Source organism: Serinus canaria, chromosome 3 (genome assembly GCF_022539315.1).
Source record: "Serinus canaria isolate serCan28SL12 chromosome 3, serCan2020, whole genome shotgun sequence".
In the NCBI taxonomy this organism is placed as follows: Eukaryota; Metazoa; Chordata; class Aves; order Passeriformes; family Fringillidae; genus Serinus; species Serinus canaria.
In genome coordinates this window covers 48100931-48122357 of record NC_066316.1, presented here as the reverse complement: position 1 = coordinate 48122357, position 21427 = coordinate 48100931, and the positions used below count along the sequence as shown (strand labels likewise).

Sequence of the window (21427 nt, the reverse complement as noted above, 5' to 3'; positions counted from 1 at the left end):
TAAAATGAAATTTCATTTTTATGTTGACTCAGCTATTGGTCTTGTGATTCTGTCACTGTCATCTGACCATCAGTATCATGCAATAAAAACGTAATTTTTTCCCCACCATCTTCTGGACCACTATCCATTTATTCATATGACACCAGGGGTGCAGTGCTTCCAGAGAATCTTTTTTAATATGTATATAAACAGCAAAAAGGAATCCAGAAAGATATTATAACAGAATCTTTGGTCTCAAATAATCTTCCCACAGCTGCAGGTAGGGCTGCACATCCCACTTAGTGCAAATTTCACCTCAGCCTGTAACTGCCAGGATGGCACAGATCCTGTAAGAAACCAGAGGACTCTTTTTTGCTTTCTTGATTTTACTGAAAGTAGAGCTAGGCTCTCATATGAGCTTCAATACCTATGAACCATTTTTTCTCTGATTCTAGTGATTTTTCTTCACATTTTGCTGAAGATGAGACTTACCAGACAGATTTAACAATTTGAGGAAGTTAAAAAGAGAATGTAAAATATTTGGGGCAAGAAAGAGACAAAGAAACATTAGGTGACAATCTGTGTTCCAGTTTAGGGGAACTTTTCAATGAGCTGCCCTCAAAATACACTTCCTCTTGTTTTGGAGATTTGCTTCGTTTTGCCTTCAGAATTTGTGTGGCCATTTTCCAAGCTAAACATATTGGGGAAGGGGAGAGGAAAAATAAATTGCTATTTTTTGGCTAGTAGAAATCCAAGCAGTAGCAAAAACTAATGCATTTCAACAAGGTCTTGTAAAAAATGTCTCAATTTACTTAATTCTTGTGTCTTGCTAATGTTTCTGCTTGAACCTACTGTTTGAAAGCCAAAAACATTGTGACAAATAATTAGGTAATTAGGTAATTAGGAGTTAATTACTCATACTGTAAGAGTGATCCCTTTCTTACTTTTCCCCCACATAAGAAAAAATAAATGCTGTGTCTTTTTCTCCTCTTTAGTGAAAATTTCCATCTTGAATTATGTGAAATCCAGAAGGTTAGTTTTCATGGTTTTACCTTTGTACACGTTATCTAGACGAGGAATTCCTAGACCATGGTCTGTCATGAAGTAGTCTGGGGAGCATGGTACTTTTTATTATTTGTCCTCACAAATGGACAAGTGAAGAGTGGGTGATGCAGAGAAGTTGAACTGTGGAATATTTCCCCCTCCAGAATTTCAGGCAGTCTGCTAGGGCAGGGAGCAGAGATGGACAAATTGTAGATTTTTAACCCTGTGTACCCCAGTGGTAATTCAAGTGCAGCTGTCAGGCCAAGGCTGAGCCACATGGGTATCTCTTGGGCTGTATTGGTACCAGACACTGAGTAGCCTGCACCCCAGGCTGTGGGAAGGAGTGACCAGAAGCTTCTGACAGGTTCAGCTTGACAGAGAGAGTCCCTTTGGGACACTTCCGAAATTGCTGTTTCCCTCCTGTGACCTACACCCTGCATCTCCTCCTGCTCTTTGCTTTTATGCTGCATTTGAAATGCAACAGGGACACACATGAATCTCATGCTGAATGAAGATATTTGTCAGCAGTTAGTCAACTCAAAAATTTTGGGTGGTTCTCCTGCAAGGCCTCATCAAAGGGCAAAACAGAGGAGAAATCCTGCCTCGAAGGCGCCATGAAATGCCATCTTAAAATATAGATTATTGAGATCCTGAGAGTAGGTTGAAAGGAATGCATTGATTATTCTGCACTGTCAGATGCTCCATGTCTCAAATAACTTCCATAACAGAGGCATGTGTTGTGTTTCAGATGTGGAAAGAATTTACTACGTGGGTTTTCCTGTATTTTAATGGAAAACTGCCATTTTCTTTCTGGGGTCTCAGAGCAGAAATGCAGCAGTTAATGTGAATGCCAATTAAACCACGCAGCTGTTTAGTCTGGTGGCTGAGGACCAAAAGCTCACATGTCCAGCACATAGTCACTTTACAGCTGTTTGACCAGGACTGTGACAAAGCTTGCTACTTCAAATCATCTATATTTTCTTTTGTGGAGATTCAGGTGCACCCTGTGCTGAATGTCTCATAAATGCCCTCAGCTGGTAATGGAATGCACCACAATACTCTTCTAAAGGCTGTGGTGAAAAGCTTCTAACAAAGACCTTCTTTCAGTCTGTCTGGAATTCAGGATGCATCCTCTTTTGGGTGAATCTGAGACTTCTCTCAGTGGTGAATTGCTCTTTGCTGCTGGAAGTGCTTCATCTGTCTGCCATTCACAGAAGCAGTGCAGCTGATTTGATTCTGAATGCCATAGACCTAGATTTGAGGTGCCAGAATAATCTATTTCTCTCATTGCATGTCCAGCATTTTAAGATTAAGCAATGGCTGACTTATATTTGCACTTAAATTAGACTGTAAAAGCATTGTTCTTGGGGGACCCTAATAAGAACTGCAGAATGACACTAAATCAATGGACACTTAAAGAAGGAGAAAAAGAACTAAAGAACTAAACTAAAGCTCAAATGCTAAGCCCAATGGACTTTATTCAAACCTGTTAAGACAGACTTTCCATAAAATAATGTCATCAAGAAAGAGCTTTATCTTCAGGTTTTCAAAAGCATCTCATATATGAACAAACAGGGAAGTAAAGCAGAAAGCCATTTTTCTTAATAAAAAAGAAAAAAAAAAGAATAAAAGAAGAAGGATGTGGGGGAAAAAAAGCATTTTATCACAAATTCCATGAAGTGGGAGAATAGTATGTGGTTTTATTTCTGGTTTGGTCCAGTAATCTTACTCCATTCTCTTCCAACAGAATGCAATTCTCATGTCATGTTTGATTTGAATTGCTCTTCTAGCTGTATGATCCATGCATGCTGTGGTCTATTTTGAAAAAAATCCAGGATTCTGGCTCATTTTCCTTTTCAACAACAATAATTTTCTCAGTTACCTCTTACAGGACAGCAGAAATTAAGCAGAATCTCTTCAGTCACAGGGATATCACAGCACAAGCTATGCCTAAATAACCTTTCCAGAAGGACAAGGATAAAACCTCATTATTCTGGTTGAGTTAATGAGGACTCTGCAAGAAATCAGTCAGACTGCTCGTTACAAGTTGCTATCACTCCGCTTTTTCTGCCTGAATTTTACATCTTTAGATTCCCCATTAATCACTTCCTTCCAAGGGTGCCAGCCTGCCTTTGGCTGGTAGCTCTTCCAAAAGCAGCTTTCTGTCTTTATGTAATAGGCGGCTTTTTGCCTCTTTTCAGTGACGGTTGGGCAGACAGAGATGAAGTCATTGAAGGCTATGAACCTGAAGCCAATGGAGGCATCACTATCAAGCTTCAGTCTCCCGAGGTGCTGGCATTTGATGACTACTACCTGAAGCTACGTCTGGACACCAACACCCGCAACCCCTGGTTTCCCGAGTTCTGGCAGCACAGATTTCAGTGCCGCATTCCAGGGCACCCGCTAGAGAATCCCAACTTCCAGAAGAATTGCACTGGTAACTTGTCAAACATTTCAAATGTTTTTTCTGGCTTTTGAATCTGTGCTCTGGCAAAAAAAATTTCCTTGGTTCTGGTTTGGGTTTTTCTTGTTGTTGTTTTATTGGCTTTTTGTTTGGTTTTTTTGGGGTTAGGTTTTTGTTTGGTTGGTTGATTAATTGGTTTTTAGTTAAATGTTTGTTGTTGGGGTTTTTATGTTTATTTTATGAAAAGAAAGTTGGTGACCTCAAATTGTACAGATAATTATCCCAGCTCTCTGGGAGTATATCTGGTGCTTGTTGCACAGCCTTCTCTCAATTTTGTTCTGCTCTGTTATAGAGTGACTTGCTACCATTTTATGTTCTAGGGCTATGCTGAGTGCCCAAGTTTGTAATATGGTTTGTGAAAAACAGACACATGAAATTTCAACAAAAATATGAACAAATTTACACTTTCTTTCCTCAAAGCCAGCTTTTCTGATAACTGAGGAATCAGGAAATTCACAAACAATATTACATCAGAAAACCAATTTTAAGGAAAATTGATGAATTTTAAATTTGGCCAGTCATCTGCTTTACCTTATTTTTTTTTTCTTAACCTATTAAAACATATACAGTTTGTTTCTACTATATAGCATTCACATAAAAAACATGGAAGTACACATGGAAGTAACTCTTACATCATAGCAAGTGAAGTGTACCTCTGCATAGACAACTTTTCTCTTCCATTCAGAATATGAGAAAATTAACTAAAATATTTCATTAAGATTAAATATATAGTAAATTAAATGAGAGATAATTACATTTCTATGGAATATTTCCTGAATGATTTTTGCAAATATTTAGTTTGTAGTTTGCAAATATTTAATTTGTAGTCAAAAATGTATACTTGATAGTAAGGAAGTTATTTCCTTAGAAACAAAACCAATGAAGCCTTACTTTCATCCATTTCTTTTATATTCTTTACATTTTGACCTCCTGTATTCCCTAGTAGTAATCTCAGTTGGTCTTCTCATGCTCTCTGAGCTGCATTCCCATATTTTCTAGATCTTCCTTTTTCCATCAGTAATACTTCCTAATAAGGACTTCCACAGTACCTTTTGTTTCTCCCCTGTTTTCCTATTCACCATTGAGGCACATCACCAAATACTGTCACTGACATTAAACTGGCCTGATGTACTGACTGGCAGCCAGGCTGGCCTGTCTGGGTGCTGAGGGACTAATAGCAGGCCAGACAGGCTAAATCCATATTTAGTTTATACTGATAATTTTTCCTCAAATGAGTTACTAATTTTAGACTTTACCAAAATGTTTTTCATGTAAATATTTAGTCTGCTTTAGAAATGCTTCAACTCAGACAAAGAAGTTGATATAGGCCAACAGGGGCAAAAATTGCTAAGGAGAGTTGTGTGATTTATGCACAGTGAAAATGCACAGCCTTCTTTTGTAAGAAAAGAAACTTAAAATTGCATGGTTTTGTTCATTCCATTTACACAAATAAATTTCATGCTGATGAGCAAAGGTTCAATTTCAAGACATCTCAGCAGCTGTTATAAACATGGGTAGTTTGTTATCCAGCCTCTCTTTGGTTAGGAAACTAAAAACTTGGTTCTGAGCTGTCACACTCACCTTTTATCTGGTGGATCAAAGGCAAGGGAACTCCACACATGGTGAAGTGGTGACTTCAAAATGGCCAACGTGGGGTATTTCTGCAGAGAATGCTAAGGTGGTTTCAGACAGTGATTGCTGTAGACTAAAATTGTACTTAAGAAAAAAAAAAAGTTACGAAAATCATGGAAGAAAAGTAGTAGATGTTATTTTATTAAGAAAATATCTTACCCCAAGCTTTTCAGGATATCCCAGGTTTGAAATCACTGGACGTTGGAGGAGCTCTGAAGAGGTATCATCACATGCCTGCACAGTGTTCTGGGTTCTCAAGGTGTCAGGGACCACTAAATTCTAGATAATACTTGTGAAACACAAAATCATTTATCTACATTGGTAGACTCTGACAGTTAATAGTGTCAAGTCAGGCATCAGACATCTTTCCCTCCTCTAGAAGGCTGTCAATTTTTGCATGAAACCTCAAAATATGTGATGCTTAGGCTTTGCTGAAAAGCAATCAGCTCTTAAATTTGGTGGTAACCCTCAGGCTTATCACACACAATTAAAAAAATCCATAAATGTCCCAAAAGGAAGCTTCACAAGGTATCTTTCCCAATGACATACCTACAGAATCAAGAGATCTCCATGTCCCAGCAAATCTGTGGGCAATACAATACTTATTTTTACTTAACTACACAGATCTGACTGCTGACTGTCTGGCACCACCAAAGCTTTCTGTGAACATATCTTTATCTGACATTTCTGGAAGGTTAAGAATGTCACTTTAAATCCTAGCAGCTTTGAAGCTGTTTGGTGGAGACACTCTCTCCAAGGAGGTCTGGTATGACAGTGCCAAGAAACCGCCTTCTTCATCTCTCACAGATTTGGAGGCAGGACTTTTCACAAACTCTCTGTTAAAAAAAGGAGTCTCTTGCCTCTCCCCTCCTTCACAAAGTATCTCTGTACACAAATTTGAAGGAGAAAATCCATGATGCTCAATAAACAACAAGCACTAATATTTGAAACCCATTGAAAGTGCCAATAGATGATGTGACTTTTTGTGACTTTTAACTACAAATTTAAGTACTGCTGCCACTCCGATATGACCCTAGGAAACTAATCAGTAACCACTACTAGCACCTTATTTCCAGTATGTCTAAGAGCTTTTTCTCCTACCTCAATATTCCTATGGAAATGCATGTAGGGCCATGCATCATGGAAAAAGCTGAGTCCCCTGTGGTCCCAGGAGACCATGCACATTATTAACAGGTGTTGTGACTATCTCTGGGTCATGACCTCATTTGTATTACAGAAGTGCTCTGTTAGTCCTTACTGAGAACAAATCACACCCATGCTTTAACACTGACAGCAATTATCGAAGGCAATACTGCTCAAGTTTGTTTTCCATGTCTAGAGAGCTAACGTCTCAGGAAACTATATCATGAAAAATAGAACCATGTATAAAAGTTCTTGTGATAGGCAAGCACAGTGTAATTGTATTTACACAGCAAAGGGTTTCCTAGGAGCAGACAGAAGCAAGAAAAAAAAAAAAGAAAATACATTGTTGTTCTTTGAATACCTTATTAAAATATGTTCACAATATTTCAACCTATCTATGTTTTGAAAAGAAGATAATTAACAAAGTTTGTACCTGTTGAGAATTTTTAGTTACTGCCTGCCCATTATAATTTACTCACATACAATCTAATCAGTTTACTGAGTAATTTATTCAGAATTGCCACTGGTATGTGAGGTTCAATTTTTATCATTCATGGATAGGCAAGGACTTCTCTTCAAGCAATTACAGCTGCTGCATCTGTAATTTCTCACACCCTGTTACTGTTGAGTCAGCATTAGCTCAGGATTGTATACTCACTACAAAGCAAGGGAAAGCTAGTTCCTAGAAATCTCCCTTCTCTGATGACAGGAATTACTGCTGGAATTCCCTCATTCAGTCTCTGAGAAGACTGATGTTGTCCTTCACAAATTCTCATATTACACTGAGCCCTGAATGTACATGCATATTTTGGGGAAAAATAAAAGTTTATTTGCTCTAAGCACTATTGGAAGGAAGTAAGTCCAAGCGTGCTCTACTCCATGAAGGCTGTAGGATGCCTAACAGTTTGCCACAATTTCACAATAGCTCATCTGGATTACTAGAACTAAGTAGTAGTAGCAAAAAATTCTTGGGAAGAGAAGAAATCCATCAAGACTGTTGCAGTTACTGCTCATTTAGATCATCCCTTTTTGCAAAAATTAAACAACTTACTTTTCCCCTTTGGGTGGCAGCCAAATGAGTGGGAGCTCTTTTTGACTCATTCTTTGCAATGTTTTAGCCAAGTGCCTCTTGAAACAGAATGCCTTTCCCTGTCCCTCTCTCCTTCCCTCATTCTCCAGCTGCTCTAGGAAATATTCTTCCTCACTAGGATTCAAATATAGAAATTTTATTACATGTAGATGTATTTGATCTGGCTGAGTTTGGCTGAAGCAGCCACAGCAGCCCTCATAGTGCTGTACTTTGTACTGGTAGCTAGAAGAGTGTTGGTAACACAGCAGTTTTTTAGGGCACTGCTGAGCAGTGTTTAAACAGCATTGAAGTTCTCACCCACCCCATACCCCCACTCTCAAAGTCTGGTAGGCTGGGAGTGAGCAAGACAGCAGGAGGGGGCAAAACCAGTTGACCCAAACTGACTAAAATTTCCACACCATATGATGTCATGGTCAGCAATAAAGGATGAGAGAAAGGATGAGAAGGTGGGAGAGTGTTTATTATTAAGGAATTTGTCTTGCAAAGCAACACACTGAGGCCTTATTTCCCCAAAAGAAACTGGACATCATCTGCTGACAGAGATGTCAGAGAATACATTCTCCTTTTCTTCCATACATGGCCTTCGGTTTTTTTAAATCTACCTTTATCTTGACCCATGGGGTTTTAATTTTTATTTTATAGATATTTTTCTCCCCCGTCCCACTGAGGAGGAGTGAGAAAATGTCTTGGTCAGCACCTGCCAGCCAGCTGAAGTCAATGTACCACAGAAGAAAGCAGACATTTAGGATGGGTATTGAATATGGATATTCTCCTAGAGTTTCCTGGATATCTAGCAGGCCAAAACCACTTCCAGTAGAAAGTTGTTCCTAAATTGTCTGTGCCAATAAGGTACTTGTAATGTATCCCATGTAGTTGCTACAGTCTGTAGGAAACAAAACGTGTCTTACAACTCAGCATGGACCCCTGACACCCAGCAGAATTCAGAAATTCACACCATTCTTCATGCCCTTCAGATAAAAAGTCAGAACAGAACAGAGTGTTTTAACTGTAACAAAAAAGGCTGTTTCTGAATTTGAGGTACTAAGACAGTAGCTCAGGATGGACCTGACAGAAAGTTCCTCTAGCACACAGCCTCAGGCACTGCCCCAAAGAACAGTCCCTACTTATCTCAGTTCATCAGAAAACTCAGTCTTTTCTGCATTTTGGAAATTGTTCACTGACAACAAGGTTAGATGATAGACTGTGTATGTCAGTCAACAGAGTTCAGATATTTTTCCAACAGTCTTGTAGGATGTTTTCCCCGATCTGATAGCCCAAATGAAAGTCTTATTTTTTTTTTCCCATGCAAAAATACACTGTCTGATCTTTCTCTGTTGCATGCGGTGAGCCCACATAGATCAAAATTATAAAATGTAAGTCACACTCACTCAGAAATGATGTAAAACTCAGTGCAGTGCAAACTCTCGTAGGGATGCCTAAAAGCTCTTTTACAAAATGTCTTATTCTCCTCCTGGCAGATAATACAATGGCTGGAGTTTATGTAAACCAGGTGGGCTGAGTCCTCCTCTGCACCACTAGAGACTGTTATGAAATTGGTAATGGAACTGATGCAAATAACAGATTATGCTCACAGCAGTTCATCTGCTGGGACAACAAAATACATTGGCACGCAATCAGCACAAACATTTTTCAATAGAGCAAAGTGGAACAAAGTGGGCAATTCATGATTCATTCATCGATTCAATTGATCTTTGTGACAAAGGGTTATTTGTCAGTGAATGTATTTGTTGCAGATAAGAACAAGAAATGTAGATATTTTTTGTTCCAAAGAAAGTCATAGTCCAAGCTCCCTTTAGGATGCTTACTCATACTTTGGTCATGCCGTAAGGATTTCTTTATCTGCTAATTCTTGTCTTGACCCAAGAGAACTGCAAGCAATCAGTCTGAGTGCATCCAGAGTCACAAGGATCACAGGATCACTCAGTCTAGAAGGTAGCTCAGGAAGACTGTAGTCCAACTCCCTGTCAAAGCATGGTAAGTCAGCAGTTCAGACCAGGTTGATCAGGCCTCGAAAACCTCCAAGGTGTCACAGTGTGTCTGGGCAACCTGTTCCACTACTTGAATGGGAAAAAGTTTGGCCTCATATCTAAAGAGAGGGTCTAAATCTCTCTTGTTTCAAGATATGCTTATCATCTCTTATTCTTCCACCTGACCTCACTATGGAAAACCTGCCCCTCTCTTCTTCGTAACTACCCCAATAGGCATGAGGTGCTGTTGTAAGGTTCCCCTGCAGCCATCTCTTCTTCAGGCTGAGCAACCCCAGGCCCTTCAGTCTGCCCTCAAAGGCAAGGATTGCAGCTCCAGATCATCCTGATGGCCCTCAGCTGCAGGTACTCCAGGTTATCCGTGTCTTTCTGCATTAGGGATTCATAAATCATATGAAGTGTTCCAGCTGCAGCCTTATACATGCCAAGTAAAGGATGGTGGTAGTGGTTAGACAATCACATGCCTCAGTCACTGGTTGTGCTGGTGTTACCATCCTGCGTATAGAATGCTGCTTGCCATCACTCCTGCCAAGGATCTGTTTGTCCACCCTATTCTTATGTCAAATTTACTCTTAAGAAGGTGTATCTTTTCCCATCTCATTTTTGTAGCAGACATAAGCTTTCACCACACCTGGGCAGTTCTGAAAGACTACCTCAAATTGCCATAACATAATAAATCATGAGCAGAACATAATGATAGCAGAAGAAGTTTGGGAAGAAGGCTAGATATTCCAGAAGAGTCATTTATGCTTTGGTATGAATAAAACAGAGTCATACTTCTTGAGATGAAAATGTCAGTGAATATAGATTATTTTGTGACTGTAAAGACCTTGGGTTACATTTGGTATGGCCACAATCTGAAAGAGATGTGGAGCCCAGGGCAGAGGTGGTTTAGGTATTAGTGACCCACACAGCAATATGAAAAGCAGTGCAGTGTTACATTAACATACTGGATCAAATAGTGTGTTTATATCTGTGGAATATTATCCAATCATTTCAACAATTGGTTCCTAAGTCAGGTGGGGTTGTTAGCCTCTAGTTAAGATTTCTCTGGAAAGCATCCCTAAGTGTTTGCCACTGTTATCACCCACTCATTAAAAAGTAACTAGTTTTATCCCATACAGACACACAGTTCTTATAATTTTAGTGAAAAGTTTTGGGTTTTCTTTTGACATAGGATATCTGTGGTTTAAAAATTGTACTCCCCAGTTCAGTGCCCCCACCAAGACTCTCCCAAACCAGATGGCACTCGCTTACTCACCCCTTCCCCTTCCTGGCCCAGGAATGGAGTTGAGGATTAGAGGGCACAAAAAGTGAAAGTCATGGGTTAAGGTAAGAAAAAATACTGGAAACAAAAATGAAATAAGAAAGTGAACAACAGCAGAACAATAGTAACAATGGATGGAATAAGACAAAGGAACAAAAAGATGATTTACATGAAAAACTACAACAAATACCAACTAACTCTTCCCCACCACACCAGCTTTTCTCCCACAGGAGGGGAACATTCAGAAAATCCCTTTCCCTCACCTTGGCAATGATGTAAGATGAACTCAAACAACATTACATTCTTGCCTACAGCCCCTCCCAATGATTTTGGCTGAAACAAGGAAAAGGATAATAACATCTTAAAAGATCTACAGGGCCTCTACTCATGCCTGTCATGTTTGTTTTTCTGTTTTTGTTTGTGAAGTTCTCCTTGACTGCATTTATTGCAGCAGATGGGAAGACAGAAGACTGATGGCTGCCTGTTTCCAGCCTGAGACACCATTGTATTTGGCCAATGCATCTCTCAGATTACATCCAGGCCACCAGTAATGGAGTTCAGAACTTCTCTTTCAAGAACTTTTTCTTAATACCACCTTACTTCTAATAAATCTATATGAGATGACGTGGGTTCTCTTTTTCTCATCTCAGTGGACAATGCATTTCAGATGTCTGCTTGATTTTTCTATACTTTTCTGAAGGAGTGAATGTATTTCCAGTGAGAGCTGATCTGAGTTTCCAGAGTTGCACAAATTAAATCCAGCAGACATTTTTAGGGCTCATCCTGCTGTGTCAGACAAGTGTGCAGGTGTTTCTCTGAGAACATTCTTTTTCTCTCAAAATCTGCTGGGCTCCTCCATGGAGCACCTGTCCCATGAGATTTTTCATCAGCAGAAGCACCTACAGTAGAAATTACTGCCACTATAATTACTCAGAAAAAGTAATTATAAGACAACAGCCTGGTGTGCACTCTGCCAAGTCAGCCCCTGCTGCTGGTAAATCACCTTTGTGGTGTCTAGGAGACATATTTTTAAGCTCTTGAAGAAGGAATCGAGTTATTGACAAGCCATAATTTCTTCAAAATATATTTTACATTAAGTATCTTGTGGCTTGTCCATGCTCACCTCTGCTTTGCATTCTCATTACATGTTTACGTCCTGTATCACACTCTTTTTCCTCAGTATGAGGCAGAGGATCCTAGTGATCCCAGGAGTGATCAAAACTGATCACAACTTCATTGGCACCCAGAACAAAGCCTACTGGGGACAACTTGTCTGAAGATATTCTAGTTACTACCTTTCTGAGTCAAGTCTTTTTTACAGCAGATAAGGCAGGAGAGTTGTAGTTCCATTTTATTTCCCAATGTTACAGGCAGCTTTTAAGGCTTAAAGATGAGGACAATTGATAATGTGCTTAGCTGTGATGAATCATTTGAATAATTTGGAAAAGATATAATGGCCAGTTTTTTTTTCATTTGGTTCTAGCTTTTTGTGTCCATGTTTAGAAAAAAGCAATTATATTTATCTTATATTTTTTTATTTCCAAAAATACTTTTAAACCAGGCTGTCTATAAGTATACAATAAAAATAAATAGCTTTCTTATTTTGGGACCCATAACACAGTAATGACATAATCATTAAATAAAGGAGAGGAGCAATATACATGGGCCTTTGTAAACAGCATAGAAGACATTTTACAGAACCATGCATGTTACAGCAGCATATGACAAAAGTTTTCTGAATTTACATCTACATTTTCCATTCTGGATTTTAACAGTAAGAGCTTGCATTTCTGGGATTAAAAAGTCCTCAGGTAGGCTTGTGACATTGACCCTTCTCCATTACATGGATAAGCTGATGGTGCTACTAAGGATGAGGACACCTGAATCATGCTCTCTTGTGACTCCTTCAGGTTCCTGTCTCCTAAGCCTAGAGAAAGACAGGGCCCCTCCTGCCTGCTCAGATTGCCACAGATGATTTAAACTTTTATCAGGAGCACAGTGAGGACAAAAGCACACAATTAAAACAAAAATTGACTTGTTCCTAGAAATCAATTGTTTGTGCAGGTTGTGCATCAGAACAATTAGCAGAGATATAAACATTTAATCAAACCAGGAAGTCAGATGAAATAACACAAGTAACTGATCTGAACACAAAGCAAACTGCTTTCTGTCAGACCCCTATGTCTTTTATTGGATGGTATCTTCCATTTCCTCATTTACTTGTAGGTGAAAAGTTTTAAACTCAGCTTGCAATTTTACAGGTTGTCATTACTGGCAGTGTTCCCCCATAAATCCAGGTGCAAAGGAGAAGCAGTGGAGGCTAGCACACGTAGGCACAGTCCCACGTACTCACACCTGTCTAGCTGCAGACTAGAGAGACTCTTTGCACACAAGGATATTTTCTGAAAAACAGCCAGTAGCGTTCTTAAAATAAATGGGTTCCTCTTAAAAGATTGTGGGCAAGCAGTGGCACACAGAACAATAAATTATGAGCCTGAGTGGTAAAACCTAAACCATTAAAATCACAGAATTTCCTATTCAGAATATGCTGCATTGGTATCCACAGGGAGAATAATCTGATGGAAGGTGTGTGGTCTAAAAAGTAGTGCTGCTAGAATAAATCTCTGTTTTCCCATTTATTCTGGGATGTCTGGGGAAGTGCAGAAGTCTGCTTGTGTGGAGAGAGTTAGGGAAAAATTATAAGAAACTGCCTTGACACTGTGTTGCTGGCTGAGCCACTGTAGCACAGCAAGGCACTAGACCAGATGACTTCAAAATGTTTCCTCCAGCTGAGATTTTTGAGATTCATCCAGTAGAAAGGAGCTTTGGAGGAACCCAGAAGTTCAAAGCTTCCATTTAGCGCTGGATTCAAGCTCAGCTCTATAGGAATGAAATAGCAGGGCTGCTTCCTTCAAAGCAGTAGCACTGTACACATCATGCTAGGCAGTGAACTGTCTACATTCTGCAGAGGCCAGCTCAGTCTGCTGCTTTTTCTAGGCTTATTTTGTCTAAAAATTCATACCACAGGGCCTCTTTTCTTGTGAGATCTCAAGTACTTAGTGTTTTCTGCATTGTCACATTTTGCTACACCCAGGAAAACAAGAGGTGGGCTAAAATGGATGCTTTAAAATTCTTTCAGATCAGAAAGAATTCTGTTTCTGTTTTTCTGTTGAATTTGACATGTAACTACGGATTAGGGCCATTTATTTTATCTTCTGATTTGCTTAGCTCTTTGCTGCTAGGCATTGATGCATTATCCTTGTGCAGACGTTTAGAAATTCTTAATCTTAGCTTAGCTTTAAGAAAGATCATTTCTGTGTTACTGAACACAGCCCTGGGCAGGTGTCCAGGTGAGGGAAAAAAAAAAAAGGGTCTTTGTGATCTGTGTATTTGTGATTAAATGATCGCATATTGCAAGGATTAAAGGGAACCCGTGGGTGCTCCTAAGAATCATTTCAAAACAATGTTTAATTTCACCAAAAACTGTGAGTGTACTCTGCTAATTTATAACATAGCCAAGCTAGTTAGGGTGGCCAAGACCACTTTGCAGCTCCAGAGCAGCTGCATCATCTGGCTTTGGTCCTGGGGAGCCAGGGGTTTTTCTGTAAGAGGCTGCATGTTTGCAGGACTGCTGTGTAGCCTGAGCCTTACTCATTGGATATCCATGTGGATCCAGGAAGCCAGCACTTCACACAGAGGCTGTTTTGTGTGAGGATACGGACCATTAAAAATAAAACAAACCCCAAAACCAGCAGCAAACTTGGCAAAAGAGAAATTTAGAGTGAGCTGTATTTCTGCAGAAGTAAGGCACATTGGGGTTCGTGTTGATTTGTATTCTGACAGCCAATGCTGGTGGTTTTAATAGCACCTTAGCATTAAGAACAGAAGTGAGGAAGAAGGTTTGTACTCTTAGAATAATAATAAAAAAACATTTAAAGAAAGAAAAAACAGTAGTACTGGCTGATGGGTAGTACAGACAAGAATTCTGAAGCCCTTCTAAAACCAGTAGAGATTTAAAGCACAGTAAATAGTGGATCTCTTTCCTGGCTGCTCTTTGTACTCATGCAGAACCACTGGAATTTAAGATAGGAAAAAACCAGCTATGCCAGCTAGTTTGTGTCCTACCATAAGGGGAGTACTTGGTCTATTATAATGAGATTTTGACTCACACTTTTGAAATCCTCATAATCTCATGCCTGTACACTGACAACAACTGTCACTACTTAGACATTTACAAATCTAGATCAATGGAGGGAAGAGAGTTTGTGATTTGTTCCATTTTCTGTCTCCATGCCACATAGGAGAACAGAGTAATATGTGTATTTTATTACAATCATCATATTTTTCCACTTTCCAATCTAAAGCCCCTGACTTTTGTTTTGGGTTTTGTGCTGGTGCCATATATTTAACATATACTGAGAATAAATCTCTTGGAAATTCCTTTGCCCCATTTGGGGGTAATACATTCTGTGGTTAATATGAAAGTTGCATATTTTCAACTCTGAACCAGCATTTTATGATGAAGATGCTCAAAATTAGGCTCCTCAAGTGCATGTTCTGAGACCTAGATGAATTGGCCTGATTTTTAAGGGTACTGATCTCCCATAATTTCTATGAAAGTCAACAGCAGCTAGAGAAGTTCAGGCATTAATCAAGTCAATTAATTAGGTCCCTGAATATGTATTCAGGTTCCTATTTTAAGTATTGTATGGTGGATAATGTTCTGAAAGCTGCAGTACAATTTCTGAGTTCCATCTCTTTTTTTCAGATAAGGTCTCAGGCTTCATATAAAAAGCATGATATCTGAAATATAATCAGTCCTATTTCCTGAACTTTCTATTTTTCTATTGTAGTGTGTTACAATGGAACATCTACAAGGGTATCCAACTCAACTTTTTTTTTCTTTTTATTAAGAGTGACAACGTGATTAAAACTAGCCAAATAGCATAAAAATCTGTATGCATTCTTTTACATTTGTAAATGAATTTGAATTTAAATGTGTTCATTTCTGTCTCATGTAAGAGTAGCAGCAACTTATTATCTGCTAGGCTTGTTCCAAATAACTGATCTGTTAAGAATAGTAGTTCTAAATATGTCTTTAATTGAGCATGCAAATAAGGCAGCAAGGTTACACAGCTACCTATGGGAGAGGGAAGACTCAAGATTGGGATTTCTTTCTTTTTTATTGTTTCTCCCCAGGAGTTCAGGTCATGTAGAAAATGGTCTCTGTGGAATCCTGTTCTTACAGAATATTGGTCAGGATCCACATGGCACTGGGAGAAGGCTGTGAAAAAAAGCAAGAGTCAAAGGCAGATCCAAGGTCTCTGTGATAATAACTACATTAAATAATATTAGGATTAAATTAGTGCCTGAGGCCTTGGGAGCATGGACACTTGTGGGACACTGCAGAGTTTGAGAGAGGCTCAGAGATAGTTTATTGTTGAACTCTAACTGACAGAGGTAGCTGTGTGAGACACAGTAACTGCAACAAATTAAATCCTCTGGTTTTGTATTCCCAAGAAAGGGGACAGGAGAAAATAAGAGAAAATAAGAACACCACCATCACCCCAAAATAACTGCCCAACAAACCCCATGACACCAGATGAGGATACAGCCTCTGAACAGTCTGAGACAGATGAAAAGCCATTCCATTCCATTCCATTCCATTCCATTCCATTCCATTCCATTCCATTCCATTCCATTCCATTCCCACTGCTTGTGAATCTTCCATTAAAATAACTGTGCAGCTGCCTATGTCCTTTAAATGCAGAGGCTGAGCCTGACCTTTCAACCTCTGTTGGCATTAAATTTTAGTCAGCTAATGAAATAATAAGATGGATTTCAAATGCTATATTAGGATTTGAAATCAGTGTCTTTGTTGATTACATATACAAACCATTCAATCAAAGAAAAATATCATCTGGCATATTTTATTCCTGATTATAGTATGAAATATTAATTTCTAATTAAAATAGGAACTGAGAAATAATATGTTGCTGCAGAAAGTGAATAATAATTTCAAATAAGTAAAAGAACATATTGTGGTCATTTTGCAGGCAGACTGTACACAGTCCTGTACACATTTGAGGAAAAAAAATTAATCATAATAATTATTTGTCAAGCTCTCATATAATTGCTTTCTGCTTCAAAAAAAAAAAAAAAAGAAACGGATGTTGGAATCACCTCACATTCTCTTCTATGCTTTTTTTTTTTTTTGAATGAATATGTAATTTAATGTTATGTCCTAACTATCTGAATTAGTTTAGATTTCTTTTAAGCCTAAACTGCTTCTGACTTGATGGATTCCCAAGTTCAGGATCAATATTTTATTGATTTCCATTTTAAAGCCTTGAGTATCATGTTTAAGTATTTGACATAATAAGCCACTGTATTTCCATGCAATTTCCTGGTCAGTTCCATGAGCCTTCCAATATGTGATCACAGTATTTTAATCAGGGATGAACTTCCATAAGCTAGAATGGCTGAATATTGATTATTTTTATCATCTGCAAGTAGATGAAATATTTTTGCAGCTTGCTTGCTCCGTGATGGAGTTGATTCCAAACATTTTTATTAGAGTGTGCATAAAAATGAAGGTCCATAACTTTATTTCATTATGGCATTTTAAATGTACTTCTGGTTTGGCACATGACTGCAGCCATGAAAATGATGATGCATCAATACAAAGTCATGCTTCTTTTCAAACCATTTGTATTGATGTTTACTTCATAAATAAAATTCATAAAGTGATTTATTTTAAACAAAGGCAGTTATTTTCTTTTGTTGTTTCCCAGTGTATTAGTTCCAAAGAACAGGAATTAAGATAATAGCCAAAATGAGGCAAACAGTAGCTTCAAAACTTAGCATTTTTGGCAGGTTTTTGTTATCTGTCTTCACTGTTGAACATTCTGTGAATTGCACTTCTCGAGCCGATTTCATTGAAGTGCACACACAAATATCACGAGTATGAAGTTTCTTTTTATTCTTTGAAGTGGGCTGAGTTTTTTTCACCTTGCACTGAGCTATACTTTGTAGATCCTTCAATTTCTATTTCATTAAAAACCAATCCTCGCTGCAGAGCTATTTCATCAAGATCTTCCACTGAAAGCTAGGAACAAGGGAAGCAATGTTAAAATGTCCTGCCAAGCCTTTAACAATCCATAGCAATGGATGTGTACAGAAGGGGTTTCAAATGCCAGCTTGCAGGCTTGTTTAGAGAAGAAGGAATCTCAGCATATCATCCTCACAGGGCCATAAATCCTACATTTTTGGCAAGTAAAATTTCTCATGAGGAATTTTATCCTAAAGGGAAGAAACACAGAGGCTTCAGGTCATGTCATCCCCTAGAGAAGCTTTATTAGGCTGATGAGCTTCTGTCAAGCCATCTGCTCTAAGTGGGTTCCTCCAGACCTGCATTTAACAGCATGCCCCCCTGTACATGAACTTGTGGAATTTCTCTGCTTGGTACCTAGTTTCTTTCTCCTTTACCTCTTGCTTTTGTGGGCTTACATACTTGCAACTTTTCAACTCTGTGATCAGTTTCTTCAGCTCTCAGTGACAGGAGTTGTAAACACACATGAACAATCTGTGTAGGATGCAAAACCTGTGGTGTTGGAAAGCTCCACCCTGCCAGGGAGAGACAGAGCTCTCCTGGGGCTCCTGACATGCAGACAGATGTACTGTTAGCATGGCCCTCAGGTGGTGCATTATATTCCCCTTCAAGTCCTTTCTTTCACTGCTAAACTCAAGAGACAGAGCAGGAAATGTGGATTTATGGAGAAGAAGAAAAGAACAACAAGAACAACTTTTTTCTCCAACACAGCCTCCCACTCCAGTCATGCAGTTCTGACAAAGCCATGCTGCAATTGCTGCAAAGGCCACCAGCCTTCCTCCAGCCTCTCCTGAAGGCAGACAGGGGCTGCAGCATTGCACATCAGCTATAAGTGCTTGTGAATACGTAATATCTCACCCAGACGTGCCCTGTCTGCTCAGCCCTGCATTGTCCTGTGGCATCAGCCATGCCCAGGCCTCACATTTACCTGAGGTTGCAGGCAGCCCTAGGAAGGTGACAGTCTTCTCATCCCATGCTTGGCTTCTCTGGGTCACAGAAAGGAGACTGTCTGCTCTCCTGGACAAAGGCACACTAGAACACATCTTCATCATCTCCCTCAGTGTAAGCATGAGCTATGTGCATTGTCACTTGCTGCTCCTCCTGGAGTCATATAGTTGTGTGAGAGTCCAAATGCCCAAGAGAAGAGGCAGGAAGAGCAGAGCAGGGAGCAAACTGCAGGTTCTTGTATCTGTTTAGCAAAGTCTGCAGACTGGGAAATGAAGGAGGAGTTAGATCTTCCTTCTGTTTTGCTCCCAAGTCATGTGGTGACTTCAGACTTGGCATAGGGCTGGCAGCACTGCTGGGTCCCCTTTCTCCTGCCCTGTGCTTAGAGATTCTGACACTCACTCTACAGCTGATTAATGAGTGAGTCAGCGGCTTGTACAGTCATTTCTCCTCACACTGTTTCATCTTCACTGTGGCTCTGTTGTATTTGTGTATGCCAGACTTGTTCCAGAGTCTTTGAGACTAAGCTCTTAAGCCCTAATGTGCTTACATAACATGATATGGAGACCCAAGAAAGTAAATTTAATTAAATCTTTCCCCACTCCTTCTGACACACAGGTAGAGACAAGAGGAACTTCTTTTAGAACACTGGGAATAACGTGGCATACTCACAAAAGCAGCAAGGAAATTGAAGACATTGTTGGTGTATAGTATATATTAAATGGGTTCTAATCTTCAAAGGTTTAGGTGTTAGATATCTGAAATGAGGGGGAAGCTGTACCTTGATGGCTAAAATCACATTCTGGTTTCTTTTACCCATGGAGTAGACATCTGTAAAAGATATGCTGGAAAAAATAAATCTAAAAACCCCAAATCCTTTTAAATTCAATATCAACTTTATTTCAAGAGAAGACGTTTCATCAGTGATTTCAATAACTTTGCTAACCATAAAAAAAGAAACCTCCATAAAAATACTGCTGCAATTACCATCCTGTTAAGGCCTTAGAGAATTCTAGTGCAAATTTTTGAGGAGCTTTTGCTGAACACCCAGCCTTCAAATGGGTGTTTCTATTCTCTTCTCTCTAGCTTTGTATAGAAGAATAGAAATACAGTAATCCCAATTAAAAAACAACATTCACCAGATGTAACAAAGCAGTAGTATCTGAGAGTCTCACAGATTTTACCATGCTCAGAAAGAAAATAGCAGGGTGTCTCAACTGGTAACTGTAATTGTATCCTAGCTTTTCAGGGAAAAATACATCAAATGTAATTGCATGAATTTAATCTCTTTGCTTGGGGAAATAAAAACCATTTGAAGAATGGAACAAAACCTTTCTGATTTAATGACATCCTGAAAACAAAGTCTGAAGCCCCGTGAACTTCATTTATTGCTTCATGAGTACTGTAAGATGTCAAATGTTTATCAGCATGTTTCAAAATCTGGTGTAGAACCCACATTTTGTAAGATATTCTTTCCTATTAGCTTCTCCTGTGAAAGCTCTGCTTTCTCTCTTGCCAAAAGAGGGAGGAACTTGCAGTTCTAGATAGAGAAATGCTTTGCTTCCTATAGAGTGGCAACATGATGCTCAGGGGGACGTTAAGGAAAGATCTTTCCCTAATGTATGTAACAATACTACATCCTTCCTCAGCCTTACCTTACAAATAGAAGAGCTCTATCTAGACAAATAGTTCACATACAATGGGAATTGAGTTACCTCTTTCATCTTGTGCCTTTCTGATAGCTCTGTCCTCCATGTATGGGATCTCTGCAAGGGACCTCTCCTCTCTTTCACTGTATTCATCTGCCTCTTGGACTTGCTTCCCAGATGCAAAAATAGACACCAAAGTGAGAAGTAAAGTGGTAACCATTGCACATATCCTGTTCTCTTTGAAAACAAAATAGTAACTGGTTTTCTGGGAACAGAAACCATAAATGAAACAATAATTTACCATGTTGGGATCATTTATTGTAGGTTGAATGAAACACATATTATGGTCTGTGAGAAATTTTTCAGCCTATCAATTCTCTCTCATGAAAGTTGCAAGTTTTTTTTAATTGAGAATGAAGCAAAGCCTTGTTTTTTCTGTACACTTTTTGGCTTGGAAAATATGCTCCCTCCAGATAATTTTTCCAAAAATAATTGGTGGTCACATTATAGCCTGCACATAGAGACAGCAAAGTCATTGAGGCAGCCCACAGCAAGTGGAAACCTGTGTCCCTGATCCACAATTGGTTGTTCTAGTCACCAAATCCTGGCCTCTTCCTCTTAGGTAGTGAGCTACAGCTTAAAATGCCTTGGAAAGCAGGCAGTTACATAGGAAAATAAAACTTCAGGAAGTCTTGTTATTGCATATTTGATTGTGGCTGGAAGAAGTTTTTGGATGTTTCCATATAGAATAAGTGACTTGTTGCCTGTGACTTGGTTTTGGACATAGTGAGTACTGTAGCAGGAACAAAAATTCACTTTTTATTCTTAAGATGTGCAGATTTCATTCAGCTGTACAATATTAATTAACAGAGTGTATTTTTTAGCAAAAAGGTGATACAAAGAGAAAAAAACCAAAAGATGCACACATTTTAAACACACCATCATTGTACTTACCACATCTAGAGAAATTATAACCTCTGTTACTCATTTTGCAGTGCCTTGAAGTGAAATTTGTTAAATAATTTTGTTGTTATCTTTGAAGTTAGATAATGTAAAAAATGTTACAAATAGAATATGAGAGGGAGTGAGCTGGCAAT

The 21427-nt window shown here is 39.0% G+C and overlaps 1 protein-coding gene across 3 annotated transcripts in view; it reads left to right on the top strand.

Annotated features, from left to right (window-relative positions):
* The window catches only part of GRM1 (glutamate metabotropic receptor 1), a 178678-nt gene that overhangs the window by 108999 nt on the left and 48252 nt on the right, over window positions 1–21427 (top strand). For all 3 annotated transcript variants that reach the window (XM_018916962.3, XM_050973013.1, XM_050973012.1), the window contains exon 3: window positions 3225–3460. In XM_018916962.3, coding sequence (XP_018772507.1) covers window positions 3225–3460 — 236 coding nt within the window. The remainder of the gene's footprint in view (window positions 1–3224; window positions 3461–21427) is intronic.